At 34.3% G+C, this 23,833-nt stretch overlaps 1 protein-coding gene across 1 annotated transcript in view; it reads left to right on the top strand.

Moving 5' to 3' along the window:
* Nucleotides 1-23,551, top strand: part of LOC139860906 (uncharacterized) — a 30,736-nt gene extending 7,185 nt beyond the window's left edge. The window contains exons 2-4 of the mRNA XM_071849363.1: nt 22,219-22,306; nt 22,380-22,468; nt 22,902-23,551. Coding sequence (XP_071705464.1) covers nt 22,219-22,306; nt 22,380-22,468; nt 22,902-23,215 — 491 coding nt within the window. The 3' untranslated portion in view covers nt 23,216-23,551. The remainder of the gene's footprint in view (nt 1-22,218; nt 22,307-22,379; nt 22,469-22,901) is intronic.
* The last annotated feature ends 282 nt before the right edge of the window (nt 23,552-23,833 follow it).

The following is a 23,833-nucleotide window of genomic DNA, read 5'->3' as shown; positions in this document are numbered from 1 at the left end:
GGAAGAACTCTCGGCCGTAACTATGAATGCTAATTGTTCTGCAGTGCTGTTGAATTAGATACCAGAAAAATTATCTGATCCAGGAAGTTTCACAATTCCATGTTTTCTTGGTAGTCTTAGTTCAATAGAAGCATTGACAGACTTAGGTGCTAGTATAAATTTAATGCCATATTCACTATACACTAAACCAGACCTTGGAGAATTGAAACCAACAAGAATAAGCATACAACTAGCCGATCGATCAATAAAATATCCTAGAGGGATAATGGAGAACATGCTAGTTAAAGTTGGTACTTTAGTATTTCCAGTAGATTTTGTTGTTCTGGATATGGAAGAAGATTCTCAAGTTCCTCTCATATTAGGAAGACCATTCTTACACACGGCTAAAGAAATGATAGACGTGTTCGGTAAGAAACTGACCCTAAGTATAGAGGATGAGAGTGTTACCTTTTCAGTTGATAGAGCAATGCAACAACCGCAATCTGCAGATGATACATGCTATTATATTCAAACTATAGATTCACATGCAGAATTATTAGAAGAATTTCCAGAATTACAAGGAACAGGAGAATGTTCTTTAGGAGAAGGAACTGAACCAATTGATGAAACTGAAATGTTAGCTACACTAATGGCTAATGGATATGAACCAACAACAGAAGAAATTCAAATGCTAAAAGAAGAAGACAGATATCGATATAAATCATCGATAGAAGAACTTCCGACATTAGAGTTAAAGCCACTTCCAAACCATTTGGAATACGCTTATTTACATGGTGAATCTGAATTGCCTGTAATAATATCGTCTTCTCTTACTGAAAATGAGAAATCACAACTCATTTCTGTGTTGAAAGCTCATAAACCAGCTATTGCATGGAAGATTCATGATATTAAAGGAATAAGTCCTTCGTATTGCATACATAAATTCCTTATGGAAGAAGGTCATAAAACGTATGTGCAACGCCAACTAAGACTAAATCCTTATATGCAAGATGTTGTTGAGAAAGAAATTATTAATCTGCTAGATGCAGGTTTAATTTATCCAATTTCTGATAGTCCATGGGTAAGCCCAGTTCAATGCGTACCTAAGAAGGGTGGCATGACTGTCATCACAAATGAAAAAAATGAGCTTATTCCTACTAGGACTGTAACATGATGGCGTGTTTGTATTGATTATAGAAAATTAAATGACGCCACCAGAAAAGATCACTTTCCCTTACCTTTTATTGATCAAATGTTGGAAAGATTAGCCGGAAATAGTTACTATTGTTTTCTTGATGGTTTTTCCGGATATTTTCAAATTCCAATAGCACCCGAAGACCAAGAGAAAACCACATTCACATGCCCTTATGGTACTTTTGCTTACAAACGCATGCCATTTGGATTTTGCAATGCCCCTGCAACCTTTCAAAGGTGCATGATGGCGATTTTTCATGACATGATAGAAGAATGCATGGAAGTTTTCATGGATGACTTTTCAGTCTTCGGTGATACTTTTGAAACATGTCTAGCTAATCTTGAACGAATGCTTATTAGATACGAACAATCAAATCTAGTTGTTAATTGGGAGAAATGCCATTTCATGGTTAAAGAAGGCATCGTTCTTGGTCATAAAATCTCAAAGGAAGGAATTGAAGTGGATAGAGCTAAAGTAGATGTAATTGCTAAACTTCCACATCCCACCAATGTTAGAGGAGTTAGGAGTTTTCTAGGGCATGCCGGTTTTTACCGACGTTTCATAAAAGATTTTTCTAAAATTGCCACTCCTATGAATAAACTCCTAGAAAAGGATGCTCCATTCATCTTTTCAGATGAATGTATCAAATCTTTTAATATTCTTAAAGAGAAACTCACTAATGCGCCGATCATGATAACTCCAAATTGGAATCTACCGTTTGAACTAATGTGCGATGCAAGTGATTTTGCAATGGGAGCCGTTTTAGGACAAAGGATTGAAAAACGATTTCAACCTATATATTATGCTAGTAAGACGTTACAAGGAGCACAAACGAATTACACAACTACTGAAAAAGAACTCCTTGCTATTGTCTTTGCTTTTGACAAATTTCGATCATATCTCGTTCTAGCTAAAACGGTGGTCTATACCGACCATTCTGCTCTTAGATACCTATTTTCGAAACAAGATGCCAAACCACGATTAATCCGTTGGATCTTACTCTTACAAGAGTTTGATATTGAAATCCGAGATAAAAGAGGAGCAGAAAATCTCGCCGCTGATCATCTTTCTCGTCTTGAAAATCCTGAATTAGAAGTTCTAAATGAATCGGCTATACAAGACAACTTTCCTGATGAATATCTATTGAAGATAGATTATAATGAAATTCCATGGTTTGCAGACTATGCAAACTACTTAGTATGTGGATTCCTTGAAAAAGGATTATCGTACCAAAAACGAAAGAAATTCTTTAGTGATATAAAACACTATTTCTGGGAAGATCCACATTTGTTTAAAAGTTGTCCCGATGGAATAATACGCCGATGTGTATTCGGAGATGAAGCTAGTAAAATCTTAAACCATTGTCACACAGGACCAACAAGAGGGCATTATGGGCCTCAACTCACAGAAAGAAAAGTTTACGATACTGGATTCTATTGGCCTACAATTTACAAAGACGCACACCTTCTTTGCAAATCCTGTGATGCTTGTCAAAGGGCCGGAAAAATAAGTCAACGTGATGAAATGCCACAAAATGTCATTCAAGTATGTGAAGTATTTGACATTTGGGGTATTGACTTTATGGGTCCATTTCCAAAATCTCATAATAATCTTTACATTCTCGTTGCCATTGATTATGTATCTAAATGGGCGGAAGCACAAGCTCTCCCAACTAACGATGCACGAGTTGTAGTCAACTTTTTAAAACGTCTTTATGCAAGGTTTGGAACACCGAAAGCTTTAATAAGTGATCGGGGAACTCATTTTTGTAATAATCAACTTGAGAAAGTTCTTAAAAGATATGGAGTAACTCATAAAATCTCCACCGCATATCATCCACAGACAAGTGGACAAGTTGAAAATATCAACCGAGCTTTAAAACGTATTTTAGAGAAAACCGTAGGATCAAATCTGAAGGAATGGTCCATTAAGTTGGAGGATGCACTCTGGGCTTTTAGAACAGCCTACAAAACTCCAATTGGAAGCACACCTTTTAGACTCGTTTATGGAAAAGCATGTCATCTTCCAGTAGAAATTGAACGCAAAGCATTTTGGGCTTTGAAGACATGTAATCTTGACTTACATGAAGCTGGACGTCTACGGTTAAGTCAACTAAACGAATTAGAAGAATTAAGACAAAAAGCATACGAAAATTCGTTAATCTATAAGGAAAGAACGAAGAAATGGCATGATAAAAGAATCAGAAGTTCAAAAGAATTTAAAGAAGGAGACAGAGTTCTTCTTTTCAATTCACGATTCAAGCTATTTCCTGGAAAATTGAAATCAAGATGGTCTGGACCATTCATAGTCAAAAGAGTTTTCCCATTCGGAACAGTAGAATTAATAAATTCAAATGGGATTGAATTTAAGGTTAATGGTCACAGAGTTGAACATTACATAGATAGTCCGATGGAAATTGACAATGAAGTTAATCACAATTTCGATACCACAGCTAACTAAGTGTGGGGAGAATCAAGTCTTTAAAAGATAATATGTATTTCTGTTAGAGTTAGATTTTCTGTTTTCGTGTAGTTCTCGAAAATGGAACCCGAATGGTCTTTCCCTAGTAGACCCTAAAGAACTAGTCTTCTCCCCCCATTCTGAATTTTTATTTTTTTTAGGTTTTTACGAAATGAAGACTTCCTGTGAACTAAACCATGGTCTAATGCTACACGCTTTGATTACTAAACGTAATAATGACACACTTCCGAGTGAACTGGTATCAGTAATCAGAGAAAAATTGGACGGAGTAAGAAAAGAATCCAGATGCGAAAATAATAAATTAAAATTTGGTAAAGGAAAATCAAAATCCGCAGCGAAAAGAAGAGCACGACACCTTGAAAAATGTCACAAATGCGGAAAATGATCACACGAAGGTAAATGTTCAAATAATCAAACCTATTCAAACACCGAATTTGTTACTTTATGCAGAGATGGACCGTTCATATGTTTAGAAGAAAAAACACTGAATGCTCGAGGTTACGCCTATGTAGCCGTGGAAAATCAATTAGTCCGACTATCTTATGAGTGGGCTAGAGCATATCACTAAGAATACTATCTCACAGGTAAGTCTGTACAGTTTTTATTTTTATTTTTATTTTTAACCTTTTGATAATAAACGCTAATTTGTTCGCTATAAAGTATTAAATTGGTATTCTATAAAATTAGGTCTTGCGACCGAAATTATTGATATCATTCAAAAATTTATTACATCACTGCGAAATTTAACGTTTATTCTTAAGGTATAAATATCTTTAATCAATCAACCCAAAATATTTCAAAAATTCGTCATGAGTTAAATTAGGTCAATGAACCGAAATTACTTTACCGAAAAGAGGGGCGTATATTTTTGATAATATTTGATTAATTAAAGTGGGATAAAAGACCAAAAAGATTTTTAATTTTATTTTTACCTTATTTTGAAATTAATATATAAATATTAAATTAATATTATAAATCTTTTTAAATAAATATCTTTAAGTTTTTAAATATTTTATAAATTAATATTCAATATAAGTTTATAAAATTAATGTATAAAAATATCAATGATATAATGCATTTTTAATTTTTAATATTTAATATTAATTTTGAATTTTATGCATTTTAAATTTAAGTTTGTGTGAATTTAAAAATAAAAATTTACTTTATTTCATTAAGTTAAAAATATGATATTTTAAAATTCGTCGTAAGTTGAAGACTAGGCCGTTGAGCTGAAATTGCTTTACCCGAGGGCGGGACGAGAAATTTTATTATCATTATTTTTAATCTTATTGACTTAATGTATGCAAAAAAAAAAAAAAATTAAAAAACTCAAAAATCTTTGCTTTTAAAACGACGCTTAAAGAATGACAAAATTTAAAATTTTGCCGAGGGACGGCCTAGGACACCGTTCCGAAACGACCTCGTCCTAAAAACCAAGGAAAACAAAATTTTAAATTTATTTTATATTTGTTTTATAAGTTAAGGATTATAAAAAAAAAAAGAGAGCCGCGACTCTCGGAGTTTGAAAGAGGTAAGTACCGCAACTCACGGAGTCTGCAAATTCCAGAAAAAAATATATAAATAGACGAACAGATCAGTTTACACACAACCAAACTCAAAAAATGCGAAAATACACCCAAAAACACACACAAAAATCGTATTTTTTCACCATTTTTCATCAAATCTTTCACAAAATCATGTTGAGAAGGATGCTATCAAGGAATTACTCAAGGAAAACGGTAAATTTCTACACCTAAACACCATTTAATCCGAAAATACTTGATGTTATGCGAGGTGTATATAAAATAGCTTTATTTTTACAACTAAATACTATTAAATACGATACAATTTTACACAAGATATTTATTTATTTATAGAATGGATATACTTAAACCTTGCTACAACACTTATAGACAGTGTACCTAATCGTACAGTAGTGTAGTTTTTAGTAAGTCCGGTTCGTTCCACAGGGAAAATCTTTAAACAAAGCTTAACGCTATATTAGTTTTAATTTCTAAAAATACAAATATATATATAAGTAATATTATTATTATAAAGGGGGGGTTTTTACCGTTTAATGACCGGTTTGTCGATTTTAAAACTTAGTCGCAGTTAAAATCTAATGTAAAATATTAAAAATAAATATAACTTAATTTAAAGCGTAAAGTAAATAACGATAATAAAATTGCGATAAATAAAAGTGCGATAAAATAAACTTGCAATAATTAAAAAGTACGATAATTAAAAGTGCAATTAAATACAATAACAATAAATAAAAGTGCGATAAATAAAAGTGCAATTAAATATAAAATAAAGGAAATTAAATATGAAATAAAATAATTATGCTTATTTAAACTTCCGTAATCATGATGTTTGACGTGTTGATTTTAGTTTTATGCCCATGGATTAATTGTCCTTTGTCCTGGATTATTTAATATGTCCGTCTGGTTTTTGTCCATAACAGTCCATCAGTCATAAATATAAAGTGCGAGTGTCCTCGTCAAATTATCCTTATACCCGAAATTAAATATTCCAACTAATTGGGGACTTAAACTGTAACAAGATTTTAATACTTTGTTTAATAATTACACCAGGTTATCGACTGCGTGTAACCCAAGGTTTTAATACTTTGTTATCAATTATGCCAAGTGTCTTGTACATAATTTCACCCCTGTTTTAATAATTCCATAGACTATTAATCCATTCCCGTGTTCGGTTAAATGAACGATTATTCGTACATATAAATATCCCGCCCATCGTGTCCGATCGAGTGTATATGGTTATTTATAGGGACGTCCAATTATAAATCTTTATATTAAAATTAACAAACTATCATTTAGTTAAACAAATATAAAGCCCATTAATAGCCCATGGTCTAATTTTCACAAGTGTCGTTCTTTTGTCCAAACACCAATTATGGTATAAAGCCCAATTACCCAAATTTAAATATTTTTAGCCCAACATCATGATTACTTCGGATTAAATAAGTATAATAATAACTTAGCTACGAGGCATTAATGTAAAAAGGTTGAACATAACTTACAATGATTAAAAATAGCGTAGCGTTACACAGACATAATTTCGACTTACACCCTTACAACATTCGCTAACATACCCTTATTATTAGAAATTAAAATTTAAAATTAAAATTAAAATTAAAATTTAAATATATATATATATACGTTTACATATAGATAGAGAGATTTAGGATATTTAAAACGGATCAAATGCGTTGGCTTTTATAGGCAGTTTCAGAATTTGGGGCTCCGCGAGTCGTGGAGAGATCGGATCCAGCTCACACCTTTTGGATCTTTGTTTGCCGACGGATTTTAATAATATAAATATAATATAAATATATAATTTATATAATTAATTATATATTATATTATATTTATATACATAATTAATTTGTAACTTTCGGTCCGTTGCGTCGAGCGTTGAGAGTTGACTCATGTCCCGGTTCCGGATTTTCGAACGTCCTTGCGTACAATTTAATATCTTGTACTTTGCGTTTTGAATCTTGTACTCTTGTAATTTCGAGACGTTTCTTATCAATAATTGGAACCTCTTTGATTGTATTTTGTACATTTGAGCTTTTTGGTCGTTTGCGTCTTCAATTCGTCGAATCTGTCTTTTGTCTTCACCTTTTATTATTTAAACGAATATTACTTGTAAATAGAACAATTGCAACTAAAAGCTTGTCTTTCTTGAGGGATACTGCTATGAAATATATGTTCGTTTTTAACATTATCAAATATTCCCACACTTGAGCGTTGCTTGTCCTCAAGCAATATAGTCTTGAAATACTAGAATCACTTCTTTATTCTTCACACTTTGTACATCAGTGATTTCTTTACGGCGGTATAAACAATGGTAGTAGCGATGTGGTTTAGAGTCTCACATGACTTATGAAAATTTAGATCCATTAAGGAAATTGGATCTTTATGAAAACATTTGATCTTTTGAAAATTAAATCTAGCTTTTACCCTAGATAAGTTTTCTGGAATAACCATTCACCGGTGTTTGCAAAATATTTTTGTGGGTTTGGTGGGTTTCAGATTTGAAAATTTTAGCTCAAAACTTGTGGTTTTGTGTCACCTACTTGCTAACCTTGTATTGGGAAAGCAACACGTCCAGTATACTTGCTCCATATATTACCTTTCGGCAAACTACCGTCCGGTTGTAAAGGAAAGCGTTGAAAGGCAATGTCCCCTGATATGCTTTTAATTATGGTCTATAACGTGTCGGACGCAATTACTATCCTTTGTAGGAGCAATAGTAAAGCTCACCCTTATGGTTTTTCGGTCTGGCACAAGGTCCTGTCTTTGACCATGCTATGCAACCACCGTTCTTACGGTTGACACCCGATTTGGTTCAGGTGACCTAATGAATTCCAGGTGAATTCCTAGGATTTTACGTTCAATGGTAATGAACGCATTGAAAATAGGTTTTCAGAAAATAAATCGGTTTTAATTTGATCAAAATATTTTCTCGTTCAAGCTCGAGTTTAGATATCGAATTCCATGAGTTTGAATTCTCAATCTTTAAGGTCAATCTCTAGGATTGAGTAATATCAGTCTTAAAAGCTGATTTTTGATCTTTTAAGGAGATTATCCTTTCTGGGAATCTGATTCATTAGTCTTATCCAGCTAATTTGCACGGCGTCCTCCCTATTTTACAAGACAGATCCTCTCATGGTTAGGATAAGTCTGACCACTTGGTGACCCTGTTTGATGCTGAGGTCCGTGGATTTCCTGCTGATTTTAGAGATGACTTTTCTAGATTTTTCGTCAACCTACAGCTGGTCTGGACGACAACTTCATGACCTAAATCAAGAAGCGTGTTTCTTTTTCGGAAGACTTTACTTCCTTTAAATGATTGAATTGATTCATCGTGTAGATCCATCTTTCTTTCAGTAAATCGGGTAAAACTTTTTAGTTAGTCCAAAGCAAAAGTATTTTCAGTTATTTGTTACAGAAATATGTGACATATGTTTAAAATAACTTGGTAAATTTTCCCACACTTGGCTTTTATTTTCCTTTTTATTGTCCTCTATTTCATTTTAAATGAATTCTAACATTTTGGTTTGTTTCTCAATTTATGTCCTTTCCGAGGTAACAATAATTTCGGTGTTAGCACCTAATTTTATCGTTCATAAATATGTATAAACATGATTTTGAGTTCATTTAATTGAAAATTTTGAAAAATTTTACTAGAATTGGGTAGTCAGTATATAAGACTAGGGCTGTTCTTTATTATCAGAGAGCACTAGATTCTAATACAACTACTGCTTGACTAATATTTCTAATGGTAACCAAGTGTATAAAGTAAAAATTTTAAAATCCGAAAGAATTTAACCCCTTCCCACACTTAACATCTTGCAATGCCCTCATTTGCAAGAAATCAGTAACAATTTAAATTATTGAGGGTGATTAGCGTAGAAAAATGATTAAATTTTATCAAAGTTTCCAAACATATTGTTGTTTGTGTTGAATGATAAATGGTGCACATCATTTGTTCATTCCGTCTTGTTGTTACATCACATTTATTTTTCATCTTGTCGTCAAAATTAGTAGCTTTTGCTGAACTTAATGCCAGTCTTTGAAATGCGTTGTTTTACCCTGTTGTGTACATAAGATAAATTGCAAACATATATACATATTTTTGAAGTTTGGTATATTACCCCACATTCAAAAATTATTAAAATCTAATAATAAAAGTTAGAAAATTATAAAAACTATTACAATATCAACATAAGTGCTAAATGTAGTAACATTACAAAAATAAAATAAATAAAATTAAATAAACTAGGGTTGTTACTGATACCAGTAGGGGTTCTATGCATAACCGTATGTGTTATAAAATGCTTCAGCAGGGTTATAAGTAGGATACGGTGGTTGGATTTCTATAGACCAGGGAGGAAATACAGGCTTTGGAGTAGGAATATAGTTTCTACCTACATGTTGGCAATGAGCTATGATGTGATTTTGATGAACTTGCCAATCTTCAAATGCTCGATGTCTAGCATTTTCATACTCTTGTGAAGCTATAAACCTTTGCATTTCTGTCATTTCATTTTCCCCTCCCACATTACCTGGCTGTTGATTTCTTTCAACCTGTGGATGTCTTCCATTATATTGTACTGCGGCGTTATTTCGCCTCTTCAAAACCTTAGCACCATGATATACATTTAAACCAATTGTATCGTGGGGTTCTGGTTCTTCGATTAATAATCCCCCCGACTTATATCCACATCGAGATACTCAGCAATTAATGTAATAAATATACCACCTCTTATTATACTGTGCGGTCTCATCCCCCTAACCATAGCCGATAAATAATAACCCATACAATAAGGTATACTTACAGCGCTTTGTGGGTCTCGAATACACATACACATGTGGTAAAATAAATCTTGCTCATTTACCTTTTCCTTATTTTTACCTCGCTGTGTAATCGAGTTCGCTAGAAACCTGTGAATTACTCTTAACTCAGCTCTATCTATATCCGTATAAGAGTAATTTCTCCCTTTAAATTGGTGATGGCTAGTCATTTGACTCCATACACCATGTGTATCAAAATTTTCATCAATCTTCCTACCATTTAATATCAACCCTTGACAATCGGCAGATGCTAGCTCCTCAGGCGTATATATACGTAAGGCCTGAGCCATGTCTAGTAGAGACATGTGGCGCATCGAACCTCCTAACAAAAATCTAATAAAAGTTCGATCGGTTAAAGTAGCTACCCGATCATTTATTTCTATACTACACAATTATTCTTCACACCATACTTTATATACAGGTCTACGCATGTTGAATAATCGTACCCAATTGTTAAAAGTAGAATTACCATACCTATGTGTAAGTAATTCTCTAATCCGTTCGGCCAATCCTACAGCTTTTAACGGTTCCCATTCTATTACCCTAGGTACTTCAACAGCTTTAGAATGAAGAGTGTGCAAGCTCCTTTGGTATTTTGGATAATCTATCCAACGTCTGTCTAATCTCAAGTTCGGGTGCAAATCTTCCACGTGCATATCTGAAAATGTCATAACTGGATGAGGTATATCTTGTTTGTAATAGTTATCAACATCCTGTTGTTCCGCATTCTCAGGAGGAGCAATGCGAGCTTGGGATGAAGATTCGCCCATTTCAGTCTGCAAAGCACATCAAACACAATTTTTGTGCATCCAAATATGCATTAGCGTCAGCAAAATCATCAATCAAAATAATTACAATGACATGTTCAGTTTATATCAAACTTATGCTTATTTTCATATTTTTATCAAATCTACACTTTTTCAAATAAGCATATACGAAAATATTCGCCAAGTTCATAAGCATTCAACTCAAATATGGTGTGAAGAATTATTGATAAAGTATGGTGTGAAGAATTATTGTGTAGTATAGAAATAAATGATCGGGTAGCTACTTTAACCGATCGAACTTTTATTAGATTTTTTTTTAGGAGGTTCGATGCGCCACATGTCTCTACTAGACATGGCTCAGGCCTTACGTATATATACGCCTGAGGAGCTAGCATCTGCCGATTGTCAAGGGTTGATATTAAATGGTAGGAAGATTGATGAAAATTTTGATACGCATGGTGTATGGAGTCAAATGACTAGCCATCACCGATTTAAAAGGGGAAATTACTCTTATACGAATATAGATAGAGCTGAGTTAAGAGTAATTCACAGGTTTCTAGCGAACTCGATTACACAACGAGGTAAAATTAAGGAAAAGGTAAATGAACAAGATTTATTTTACCACATGTGTATTCGAGACCCACAAAGCGCTGTAAGTATACTTTATTGTGTGGGTTATTATTTATCGGCTATGGTTAGGGGGATGAGACCGCACAGTATAATAGGAGGTGGTATATTTATTACATTAATTGCTGAGTATCTCGATGTGAATATAAGTCGGGGGGATTATTAATCGAAGAACCAGAACCCCACGATACAATTGGTTTAAATGTATATCATGGTGCTAAGGTTTTGAAGAGGCGAAATAACGCCGCAGTACAATATAATGAAAGACATCCACAGGTTGAAAGAAATCAACAGCCAGGTAATGTGTGTTAAAATACAATGCAAATTTAGAATAATATGGAATTAGTTAATGTATATGGGTAAAATATCTAGATATTAATATGTATATGAAAAATATCTAGATATTAAAATGTAAGGAAAAATCTAGATATTTATGTGTGTAAGAAATATCTCGATATTTATATGTATAAAAATATCTAGATATTTATATATATCCATGGAAATATCTAGTTTCTAGAAACTTCCATGGAGTAGTATAAATATAGGTGGGTGATTCATTTGTGTAAGGTGTGAAGTTGTGAGAGTGAAATAAGAAGTGAGTTGTGAAGAAGAGAAGAAGAGTGTGAGTTAGCGAAAGTAGAGAAGAGAAAGCTTGTAAGTAATATTGTAATTGTAATTTAATATAAGTGTTTTTGTTAAGTTTCCCGATCAAGCCTTAGTTTGTGTTTAAGTTCTTAGTGCACTTTTGTTGTTCTTATTATATGGTCGGCTCTGCCGCCTAAGTAATACATGGTCGGTTATACCGCCTAAAGATATATGGTCGACACTGTCGCCTAAGTACATTGTGCACTAAGGATTTATAAAATTAAAGGCTAACCAACGTCAAAGTGTTGGTGTAGTGAGTCTAGTATAGTCTAGGTCCTCTATAGTGGGTGTGTTGGGCTCGTTGAAGCTTCCAACAACTGGTATCAGAGCGGGTCGTTCGGGATCATTTCTAGTGGAGGAAATCGGTAAACGTTGGACGTTTACATCGACTTGTTTTCACCAAGGCTCTAAGGGAGATTCTGTCGGAGCACAGTTAGGAACTGTGAAAGCTCATCGGTCAGGGACCAAGCTTATTAGACGTTGAACGTCATGATGGCAGATCTTGCAAGTACGAGCAGTGGTATCAAGAGTCTCAATAACCACAACTATGGTTATTGGCGGACTTGTATAGAATCCTACCTACAAGGACAGGATTTATGGGAAATAGTTGCTGGCAGTGACACAACGCCTCCACCGAAAGAAAATGCCGAAGCCTTGAGAAAATGGAACATCAAGGCCGGGAAGGCTTTATTTATATTGAAGACTACAATCGAGGAGGATCTATTGGAGCACATCCGTGACGAGAAAACACCAAAGGCAGCTTGGGAAACTTTTGAAAAGTTATTTTCAAAGAAGAATGAAGCACGCCTCCAGCTCTTGGAAAATGAGCTCGCAGGTATCTCACAAGGAAGTCTATCTATTTCTCTGTATTTCACCAAGGTGAAATCTATTTGTCGTGAGATATCTCAACTTGCTCCTGAAGAGAAAGTGAGTGATGCAAGGATGAAGAGAATTATCATCCACGGCTTAAGGTCCGAGTATAATGGATTTATAGCCGCTGTGAGAGGATGGCCTACTCAACCATCATTAATAGAGCTGGAGAATTTATTGGCTAATCAAGAGGCATTAGCCAAGCAGATGAATGAAGTAACCATAAAAGACGGAGAAGATGCACTCTTCACTAATAAGAAGAAAGCAACATCTCGAAGACAAGATGCGATGAAAGAAAGTCAGACATATAGATGGAAGAGTCACCCAAAGTCAAAAGGCAACACTTCAGGGGGAGCTCGGGGAGCTCAACAAGGAAGAAGAGATCATCGCCAACAATACGGGCAAAATGATAAGAGAAAGAATGGTGAATGCTTCAATTGTGGCAAGAAGGGTCATTTTGTTCGAGATTGTAGATTCCCCAGAAGGCGAACTTTCGAAGGAAATGTGGCCGCTGCAAGAGATGAGAAGAAAGATGTCACATTCGAAGCAACCATTAATGTAGAAACATGGGATGCAGAAGCTGGACTCTTTGTTGAAGCTGACATAGATGATTAAGCTCTTACAACAACTTTAAAGTCAAAAATAAACTACAAAGATGATTGGATCATCGATTCTGGGTGCTCAAATCATATGACCAACGATGGGACAAAGCTGCAAGAAATGGAGGATTACAAAGGAAAGAGAGTCGTTGACAGCCGACAATTCAAGGTTATCTATTTCTCACATTGGAAAGACAATAATTTTAAATGAAGGAGGCTCTCATAAGCTCCAACTCGAGAAGGTGTATCTTGTCCCTGGCCTAAAGAAGAATTTACTGTCAGTACCACAATTGACAGCAGAAGGGAACTATGTGCTCTTTGGACTAGAAGATGTGTCCGTATTCAAGAGAGTGAAGGTGGTTGGCAATCCAATTATGCAAGGAAGAAGAATAGAGTCGGTCTATGTACTATCTGCTGAAACAGCATATGTGGATAAGACTCGAAAGAATGAGACGGCTGATCTTTGGCATGAACGTCTTGGGCATGTGGGCTACAACAAGTTAAAGGAGATGATGGTAAAACGCATAGTAAATGGGCTTCCTCAAATTGATATCCGAACAGATACAATATGTGCTGGATGTCAATTTGGCAAAGCTCACCAATTGCCATTCAAGGAGTCAGCGCATCAGTCCAAGACACCACTAGAGCTCATACACTCAGATGTTTTCGGCCCAGTGAAACAAACATCACTTGGAGGTATGAAATATATGGTGACATTCATTGATGACTTCTCAAGATATGTGTGGGTTTACTTTATGATCGAGAAGTCGGAGACTTTTCTGAAGTTTAAAGAGTTCAAGAACAAGGTAGAAAGTGAGCTCAATACTAAGATTCGATGCTTACGCACAGATAATGGAGGAGAATATTTATCAACCGAGTTCAATATCTATCTTAAGAAGCACAAGATCATAAGGCAATTAACTTGCCCTAATACTCCACAACAGAATGGAGTGGCAGAACGTAAGAATCGTCATCTTGCTGAAACCTGTCGAAGTATGCTTCATGGTAAGAATGTACCAGGAAAATTTTGGGCCGAATGTATGAGGACGGCTTCATACGTGATTAACAGACTCCCACAAACAAAGTTGGGATATATTTCACCATATGAAAGATTATGGAAGATCAAGCCAACCGTCAAGCATCTCAAGGTTTTTGGATGTGTATGCTACGTCTTCGTACCAGATCATCTACGAAGCAAATTTGATAAGAAGGCAATTCAGTGCATTTTTGTCGGTTATTATGAATCAAGAAAAGGATGGAGATGTTGTGATCCAAATACTGGGAAGTGTCATACTTCAAGAAATGTGGTATTTGATGAAGCTTCTTCATGGTGGTCACCTCAAAAGATAGAGCTTCCAGAATCTCATGGATTAGAAGAAGTTCCAGAAGAGAAAGAAGAACATAAAGAGCACATAGCGGATCCAATTAAAGAAGGAGATGGATCGTACTCTAAGGAAACGAGTCCATGGAAAACTGGGGTACATCAATCTACATTCGAAGAGGTTCGTCCAAGCCAAATGGATGCCGAGGAGCATGTGCAAGAATTACGGAGATCAACAAGGCCGAGGCAACCTAATCCGAGGTATGCCAATGCTGCTCATGTGGATGAATCAATACCTATTGAGCCTTCCACTTATGAAGAAGCAGCACAAAGTCAAGAATGGCAGAAAGCGATGGAAGAAGAAATTAATGCACTAAAAGAAAACCAGACATGGAGTTTAGTTCCAAAGCCAAAAGATGTAAAACCAATATCTTGTAAATGGGTTTACAAGGTGAAGACTCGATCAGATGGCTCCATTGAAAGGTATAAAGCTCGACTTGTTGCTAGAGGTTTTTCTCAACAATATGGGCTGGATTATGAAGAAACGTTTAGTCCAGTGGCGAAGATCACAACAATTCGAGCTCTACTAGCTTTAGCCGCTAGCAAATCTTGGAAGCTGTGGCAGATGGATGTCAAGAACGCTTTCTTACATGGAGAACTTGACAAAGAAATTTATATGGAGCAACCAAGAGGCTTTGAGAACAAGTCACATCCTGACCATGTCTGCAAATTAAAGAAAGCACTATACAGCTTGAAGCAGGCTCCAAGAGCTTGGTACGGGAAGATTGGCGAGTTCTTAGTACAAAGTGGTTTCACAGTTGCTACTTCAGATTCTAGTTTATTTGTGAAACAAGATCAAGGAAAACTAGCCATAGTGCTAGTATATGTGGATGACTTAATCATCACGGGAGATCACTATGAGGAGATCCAAAGAACAAGAGAGAATCTGTCTATCAGATTTCATATAAAGGAGCTTGGAGAACTCAAACATTTTCTTGGACTCGAAATAGAGCAGAAAAGAGAAGGATTATTTCTGGGACAACAGAAATATGCGCGAGATCTTTTACAAAAGTACGGAATGCTTAATTGCAAACCTATCTCAACTCCGATGGATCCGAATACAAAACTACGAGCAGATGAAGGAAAAAGTCTTCAAGATGTTACCATGTATCGAAAGATGGTCGGAAGTCTTATTTATCTCACACTAAACCGGCCAGACATATCTTATGCAGTTGGAGTGGTTAGTCGATACATGAGCAATCCGAAGAAGCCTCACCTTGATGTTGTACGACGCATCTTAAGGTATGTTAAAGGCACTATTAACTTTGGTATTTTATACAAGAGAACAAAAGAATGTCACGTGACTGGATATTATGACGCCGATTATGCTGGAGACTATGATACACGACGATCAACAACTGGATACATGTTTAGTCTTGGATCGGGAGTAATATCATGGTGCAGCAAGAGACAACCAACTGTATCCTTATCAAGCACCGAAGCAGAATATCGATCGGCAGCATCAGCAACACAAGAAATTACTTGGTTGAAGCAGCTAATGGAAGATCTTCATCAATCAACAGATTATCAAGTAAAGCTTTTCTGCGATAACTTATCAGCTATACGTCTAGCAGAAAATCCAGTCTTTCATGCGAGAACAAAACATATAGAAGTGCACTATCACTATGTTCGCGAGAAGATCCTTGAAGGGGAGATCAAGATGATGCCAACAAAGACAGATGAACAGGTTGCAGATATATTCACCAAGAGCCTAAGTAAACCGAAGTTTACAAAATTCAGAGAAGCACTTGGAATGGTCTGCAAGACATCGTTGGAAGAAAATTTGCATTGAGGGGGAGTGTTAAAATACAATGCAAATTTAGAATAATATGGAATTAGTTAATGTATATGGGTAAAATATCTAGATATTAATATGTATATGAAAAATATCTAGATATTAAAATGTAAGGAAAAATCTAGATATTTATGTGTGTAAGAAATATCTAGATATTTATATGTATAAAAATATCTAGATATTTATATATATCCATGGAAATATCTAGTTTCTAGAAACTTCCATGGAGTAGTATAAATATAGGTGGGTGATTCATTTGTGTAAGGTGTGAAGTTGCGAGAGTGAAATAAGAAGTGAGTTGTGAAGAAGAGAAGAAGAGTGTGAGTTAGCGAAAGTAGAGAAGAGAAAGCTTGTAAGTAATATTGTAATTGTAATTTAATATAAGTGTTTTTGTTAAGTTTCCCGATCAAGCCTTAGTTTGTGTTTAAGTTCTTAGTGCACTTTTGTTGTTCTTATTATATGGTCGGCTCTGCCGCCTAAGTACATTGTGCACTAAGGATTTATAAAATTAAAGGCTAACCAACGTCAAAGTGTTGGTGTAGTGAGTCTAGTATAGTCTAGGTCCTCTATAGTGGGTGTGTTGGGCTCGTTGAAGCTTCCAACAATGTGGGAGGGGGAAATGAAATGACAGAAATGCAAAGGTTTATAGCTTCACAAGAGTATGAAAATGCTAGACATCGAGCATTTGAAGATTGGCAAGTTCATCAAAATCACATCATAGCTCATTGCCAACATGTAGGTATAAACTATATTCCTACTCCAAAGCCTGTATTTCCTCCCTGGTCTATAGAAATCCAACCACCGTATCCTACTTATAACCCAGCTGAAGCATTTTATAATACATACGGTTATGCATGGAACCCCTACTGGTATCAATAACAACCCTAGTTTATTTAGTTTTATTTATTTTATTTTTGTAATGTTACTACATTTAGCACTTATGTTGATATTGTAATAGTTTTTATAATTTTCTAACTTTTATTATTAGATTTTAATAATTTTTGAATGTGGGGTAATATACCAAACTTCAAAAATATGTATATATGTTTGCAGTTTATCTTATGTACACAACAGGGTAAAACAACGCATTTTTAAAGACTGGCATTAAGTTCAGCAAAAGCTACTAATTTTGACGACAAGATGAAAAATAAATGTGATGTAACAACAAGACGGAATGAACAAATGATGTGCACCATTTATCATTCAACACAAACAACAATATGTTTGGAAACTTTGGTAAAATTTAATCATTTTTCTACGCTAATCACCCTCAATAATTTAAATTGTTACTGATTTCTTGCAAATGAGGGCATTGCTAGATCTTAAGTGTGGGAAGGGGTTAAATTCTTTCGGAATTTAAAATTTTTACTTTATACACTTGGTTACCATTAGAAATACTAGTGAAGCAGTAGTTGTATTAGAATCTAGTGCTCTCTGATAATAAAGAACAGCCATAGTCTTATATACTGACTACCCAATTCTAGTAAAAATTTGGTTACCATTAGAAATACTAGTAAAGCAGTAGTTGTATTAGAATCTAGTGATCTCTGATAATAAAGAACAGCCCTAGTCTTATATACTGACTACCCAATTCTAGTAAAAATTTTCAAAATTTTCAATTAAATGAACTCAAAATCATGTTTATACATATTTATGAACGATAAAACTAGGTGTTAACACCGAAATTATTGTTACCTCGGAAAGGACATAAATTGAGAAACAAACCAAAATGTTAGAATTCATTTAAAATGGAATAGAGGACAATAAAAAGGAAAATAAAAGCCAAGTGTGGGAAAATTTACCAAGTTATTTTAAACATATGTCACATATTTCTGTAACAAATAACTGAAAATACTTTTGCTTTGGACTAAACTAAAAAGTTTTACCCGATTTACTGAAAGAAAGATGGATCTACACGATGAATCAATTCTATCATTTAAAGGAAGTAAAGTCTTCCGAAAAAGAAACGCGCTTCTTGATTTAGGTCATGAAGTTGTCGTCCAGACCAGCTGTAGGTTGACGAAAAATCTAGAAAAGTCATATCTAAAATCAGCAGGAAATCCACGGACCTCAGCCTCAAACAGGGTCACCAAGTGGTCAGACTTATCCTAACCATGAGAGGATCTGTCTTGTAAAATGGGGAGGACGCCGTGCAAATTAGCTGGATAAGACTAATGAATCAGATCCCCAGAAAGGATAATCTCCTTAAAAGATCAAAAATCAGCTTTTAAGACTGATATTACTCAATCCTAGAGATTGACCTTAGAGATTGAGAATTCAAACTCATGGAATTCGATGATATCTAAACTCGAGCTTGAACGAGAAAATATTTTGATAAAATTAAAACCGATTTGTTTTCTGAAAACCTATTTTCAATGCGTTCATTACCATTGAACGTAAAATCCTAGGAATTCACCTGGAATTCATTAGGTCACCTGAACCAAATCGGGTGTCAACCGTAAGAACGGTGGTTGCATAGCATGGTCAAAGACAGGACCTTGTGCCAGACCGAAAAACCATAAGGGTGAGCTTTACTATTGCTCCTACAAAGGATAGTAATTGCGTCCGACACGTTATAGACCATAATTAAAAGCATGTCAGGGGACATTGCCTTTCAACGCTTTCCTTTACAACCGGACGGTAGTTTGCCGAAAGGTAATATACGGAGCAAGTATACTGGACGTGTTGCTTTCCCAATACAAGGTTAGCAAGTCGGTGACACAAAACCACAAGTTTTGAGCTAAAATTTTCAAATCTGAAACCCACCAAACCCACAAAAATATTTTGCAAACACCGGTGAATGGTTATTCCAGAAAACTTATCTAGGGTAAAAGCTAGATTTAATTTTCAAAAGATCAAATGTTTTCATAAAGATCCAATTTCCTTAATGGATCTAAATTTTCATAAGTCATGTGAGACTCTATACCACATCGTTATTACCATTGTTTATACCGCTGTAAAGAAATCACTGATGTACAAAGTGTGAAGAATAAAGAAGTGATTCTAGTATTTCAAGACTATATTGCTTGAGGACAAGCAACGCTCAAGTGTGGAAATATTTGATAATGTTAAAAACGAACATATATTTCATAGCAGTATCCCTCAAGAAAGACAAGCTTTTAGTTGCAATTGTTCTATTTACAAGTGATATTCGTTTAAATAATAAAAGGTGAAGACAAAAGACAGATTCGACGAATTGAAGACGCAAACGACCAAAAAGCTCAAAAGTACAAAATACAATCAAAGAGGTTCCAATTATTGATAAGAAACGTCTCGAAATTACAAGAGTACAAGATTCAAAACGCAAAGTACAAGATATTAAATTGTACGCAAGGACGTTCGAAAATCCGGAACCGGGACATGAGTCAACTCTCAACGCTCGACGCAACGGACCGAAAGTTACAAATTAATTATGTATATAAATATAATATATAATTAATTATATAAATTATATATTTATATTATTAAAATCCGTCGGCAAACAAAGATCCAAAAGGTGTGAGCTGGATCCGATCTCTCCGCGACTCGCGGAGTTCTAAGAGCAAAGGGGCCGCGACTCGCGGAGCCCCAAATTCTGAAACTGCCTATAAAAGCCAACGCATTTGATCCGTTTTAAATATCCTAAATCTCTCTATCTATATGTAAACGTATATATATATATATATATATATATATATATATATATATATATATATATATATATATATATATATATATATATATATATATATTTATATTTATATATATATATATTTATATTTATATTTATATTTATATTTATATTTATATTTTAATTTTAATTTTAATTTCTAATAATAAGGGTATGTTAGCGAATGTTGTAAGGGTGTAAGTCGAAATTCTGTCCGTGTAACGCTACGCTATTTTTAATCATTGTAAGTTATGTTCAACCTTTTTACATTAATGTCTCGTAGCTAAGTTATTATTATGCTTATTTAATCCGAAGTAATCATGATGTTGGGCTAAAAATATTTAAATTTGGGTAATTGGGCTTTATACCATAATTGGGGTTTGGACAAAAGAATGACACTTGTGGAAATTAGACTATGGGCTATTAATGGGTTTTATATTTGTTTAAATAAATGATAGTTTGTTAATTTTAATATAAAGATTTATAATTGGACGTCCCTATAAATAACCATATACACTCGATCGGACACGATGGGCGGGATATTTATATGTACGAATAATCGTTCATTTAACCGGACACGGGAATGGATTAATAGTCTATGGAATTATTAAAACAGGGGTGAAATTATGTACAAGGACACTTGGCATAATTGATAACAAAGTATTAAAACCTTGAGTTACACGCAGTGGATAACCTGGTATAATTATTAAACAAAGTATTAAAATCTTGTTACAGTTTAAGTCCCCAATTAGTTGGAATATTTAACTTCGGGTATAAGGATAATTTGACGAGGACACTCGCACTTTATATTTATGACTGATGGACTGTTATGGACAAAAACCAGACGGACATATTAAATAATCCAGGACAAAGGACAATTAACCCATGGGCATAAAACTAAAATCAACACGTCAAACATCATGATTACGGAAGTTTAAATAAGCATAATTATTTTATTTCATATTTAATTTCCTTTATTTTATATTTAATTGCACTTTTATTTATCGCAATTTCATTATCGTTATTTACTTTACGCTTTAAATTAAGTTATATTTATTTTTAATATTTTACATTAGGTTTTATCTGCGACTAAGTTTTAAAATCGACAAACCGGTCATTAAACGGTAAAAACCCCCTTTATAATAATAATATTACTTATATATATTTGTATTTTTATAAATTAAAACTAATATAGCGTTAAGCTTTGTTTAAAGATTTTTCCTGTGGAACGAACCGGACTTACTAAAAACTACACTACTGTACGATTAGGTACACTGCCTATAAGTGTTGTAGCAAGGTTTAAGTATATCCATTCTATAAATAAATAAATATCTTGTGTAAAATTGTATCGTATTTAATAGTATTTAGTTGTAAAAATAAAGCTATTTTATATACACCTCGCATAACATCATATATATATATATATATATATATATATATATATATATATATATATATATATATATATATATATATATATATATATATATATATATATATATATTGGGCTTGGGTTGGTGTCACTCTATGGCTGAGCTGGACAGCTGGTGTCGCTATATAACTTGGGCTGGTTATACTTAAATAAGATCCGAAATTTACTTGATGTTGGGTTGGGCTGCTAGGTTGAATGGGGGAACAGGCTACCAGAAAACATTATGTGGCTCCGCCTCTATTAGTAGAGATCCCATAGCAGAAAGTGATACGAGTACTTATGTTAAAATGACACACAAATCAATATTGTATATTTGTATAGGCGTCAATATTGTATGGGCCATATCCTGTACCCAATATAGTATATTATGGAGTATATAAGAGCTAACCGGCAGCAGCATATTTCACTTTTGTAGGTTTATATTGTTTATATAGGATCCCTGAAGGCGGATACTCACCGTCACTCTATCACGCTGACATTATAAAACAAATTGTTCATCCCAGGTGTGCTACGATTTGAATTTCAAAATGTGCACCAAATTTTTTTCGGTTTTACTAATATGTAAAAATCATTTACATTTGCAAAAAAAATCACTCGTAAGGAGCTACAAAAGAAGCTTCAACGACTTTGTTGCAAATCTTACGAAGAACATTCCAAGTTGGCAAGTATGTTTTGTAATGTAATTAAGGTTTATTATTGCATGTTGGTTGTTTTGTTACTTTATTATTGTGTTATTTATAATGAAACTCGTCTTTGATATGCTTTGGGGTTGACACAAAACTTGTGTATGAATTTAATTATCACTTATAGATTTGTGCAAATGGTCACGAGATAAAGCTTATACGTTCGCAACTTAAGGTTTAGTTGTAACTTTGGTGGATTTTTCGACAGTTTCCACATAAAATTTGTGAGAATAGACTGACTAGGATTCTTTGAAATGTCTAAGAAAATAATTTTCAGATATTGCAACATTTATTCAGTAATAAACTATTGAAACAGAAAGAAAAAAAAATGATGTCTTTTTTTGGGTAATTTCATATCAAGATACTTCATTTATTAGTCAAATCTGATAAGCAAGTTTCATTTTGTATGTGATAGTATGGGCATTCAGTGACGGTTGTAAGTCTGAAGCCGAGTTTTCATTTGGGTCTGGGCAGATAGATCCCACAAAGGCAACAGATCCAGGCCTTGTTTATGAGATATCTGTTGAAGACTACTTACAAATATGGTGCAACATATCACGAACTGCAGGAGCCGCAAATGCTACTACTTTCCCGTTGAGGTTGAATTTTAGAGAGATCAACTATACTCGCAATTCAGATAACATATACCAAATATTCGTTTTCCGTGTCTTTCCCGAGGAACGTGATCAATGTGGGTCCACCAAAGTTAACCTATGTTGCCTCTGTTGAAAGAACCGACTCGAAGCTTCAAATTAGAGTTAATCTAAGTGTTCTACAGTTCTCGGCAGTTAACCAAAAGAAAGAATTTGAGGTGACTGTCTGGGGAAAAAATTGAATCATTACACAATAGAACGAGCGTCATTAGTGTGGACAAATGGAGTTCACAAAGTACCCAGCCTCATTGTAGTGTACACAGGCGAACAAGTTCTCGTGGGAAAATAACAGCAACACCATCCATACATAACATTCCTTGTAATTATGTTAATTATTAGTATTGTAATTGTAATATAATCATTCTTGTAAGTTGTAATTATGATAATGAATAAGTTTTTTGGGTAATGGGTTACCCCGATGAATATTATTAAAAAATAATAAAAGAATAATACAAGTTAAGCACAGCGGATACAGCAGAGTACTACACCCCGAAACAAAACAAGTCAAAACAACACGCCACTATCAAGTCACTAGACATAACATGATAATGAATAATGATAATACTATAAGGTTTATTAATGCTGAAATAATGTAACTTACAGCTCTATCTCTAAATGGGTACAACAGTAGCTCTAATATCCTACTGATGTATCTTTATGTTAGTTTTAAAAGAAAAAAAATATGTCATCAAGC

Source organism: Rutidosis leptorrhynchoides, chromosome 1 (genome assembly GCF_046630445.1).
Source record: "Rutidosis leptorrhynchoides isolate AG116_Rl617_1_P2 chromosome 1, CSIRO_AGI_Rlap_v1, whole genome shotgun sequence".
Lineage (NCBI taxonomy): Eukaryota > Viridiplantae > Streptophyta > Magnoliopsida > Asterales > Asteraceae > Rutidosis > Rutidosis leptorrhynchoides.
This window is presented reverse-complemented; position numbering and strand designations above follow the sequence as displayed.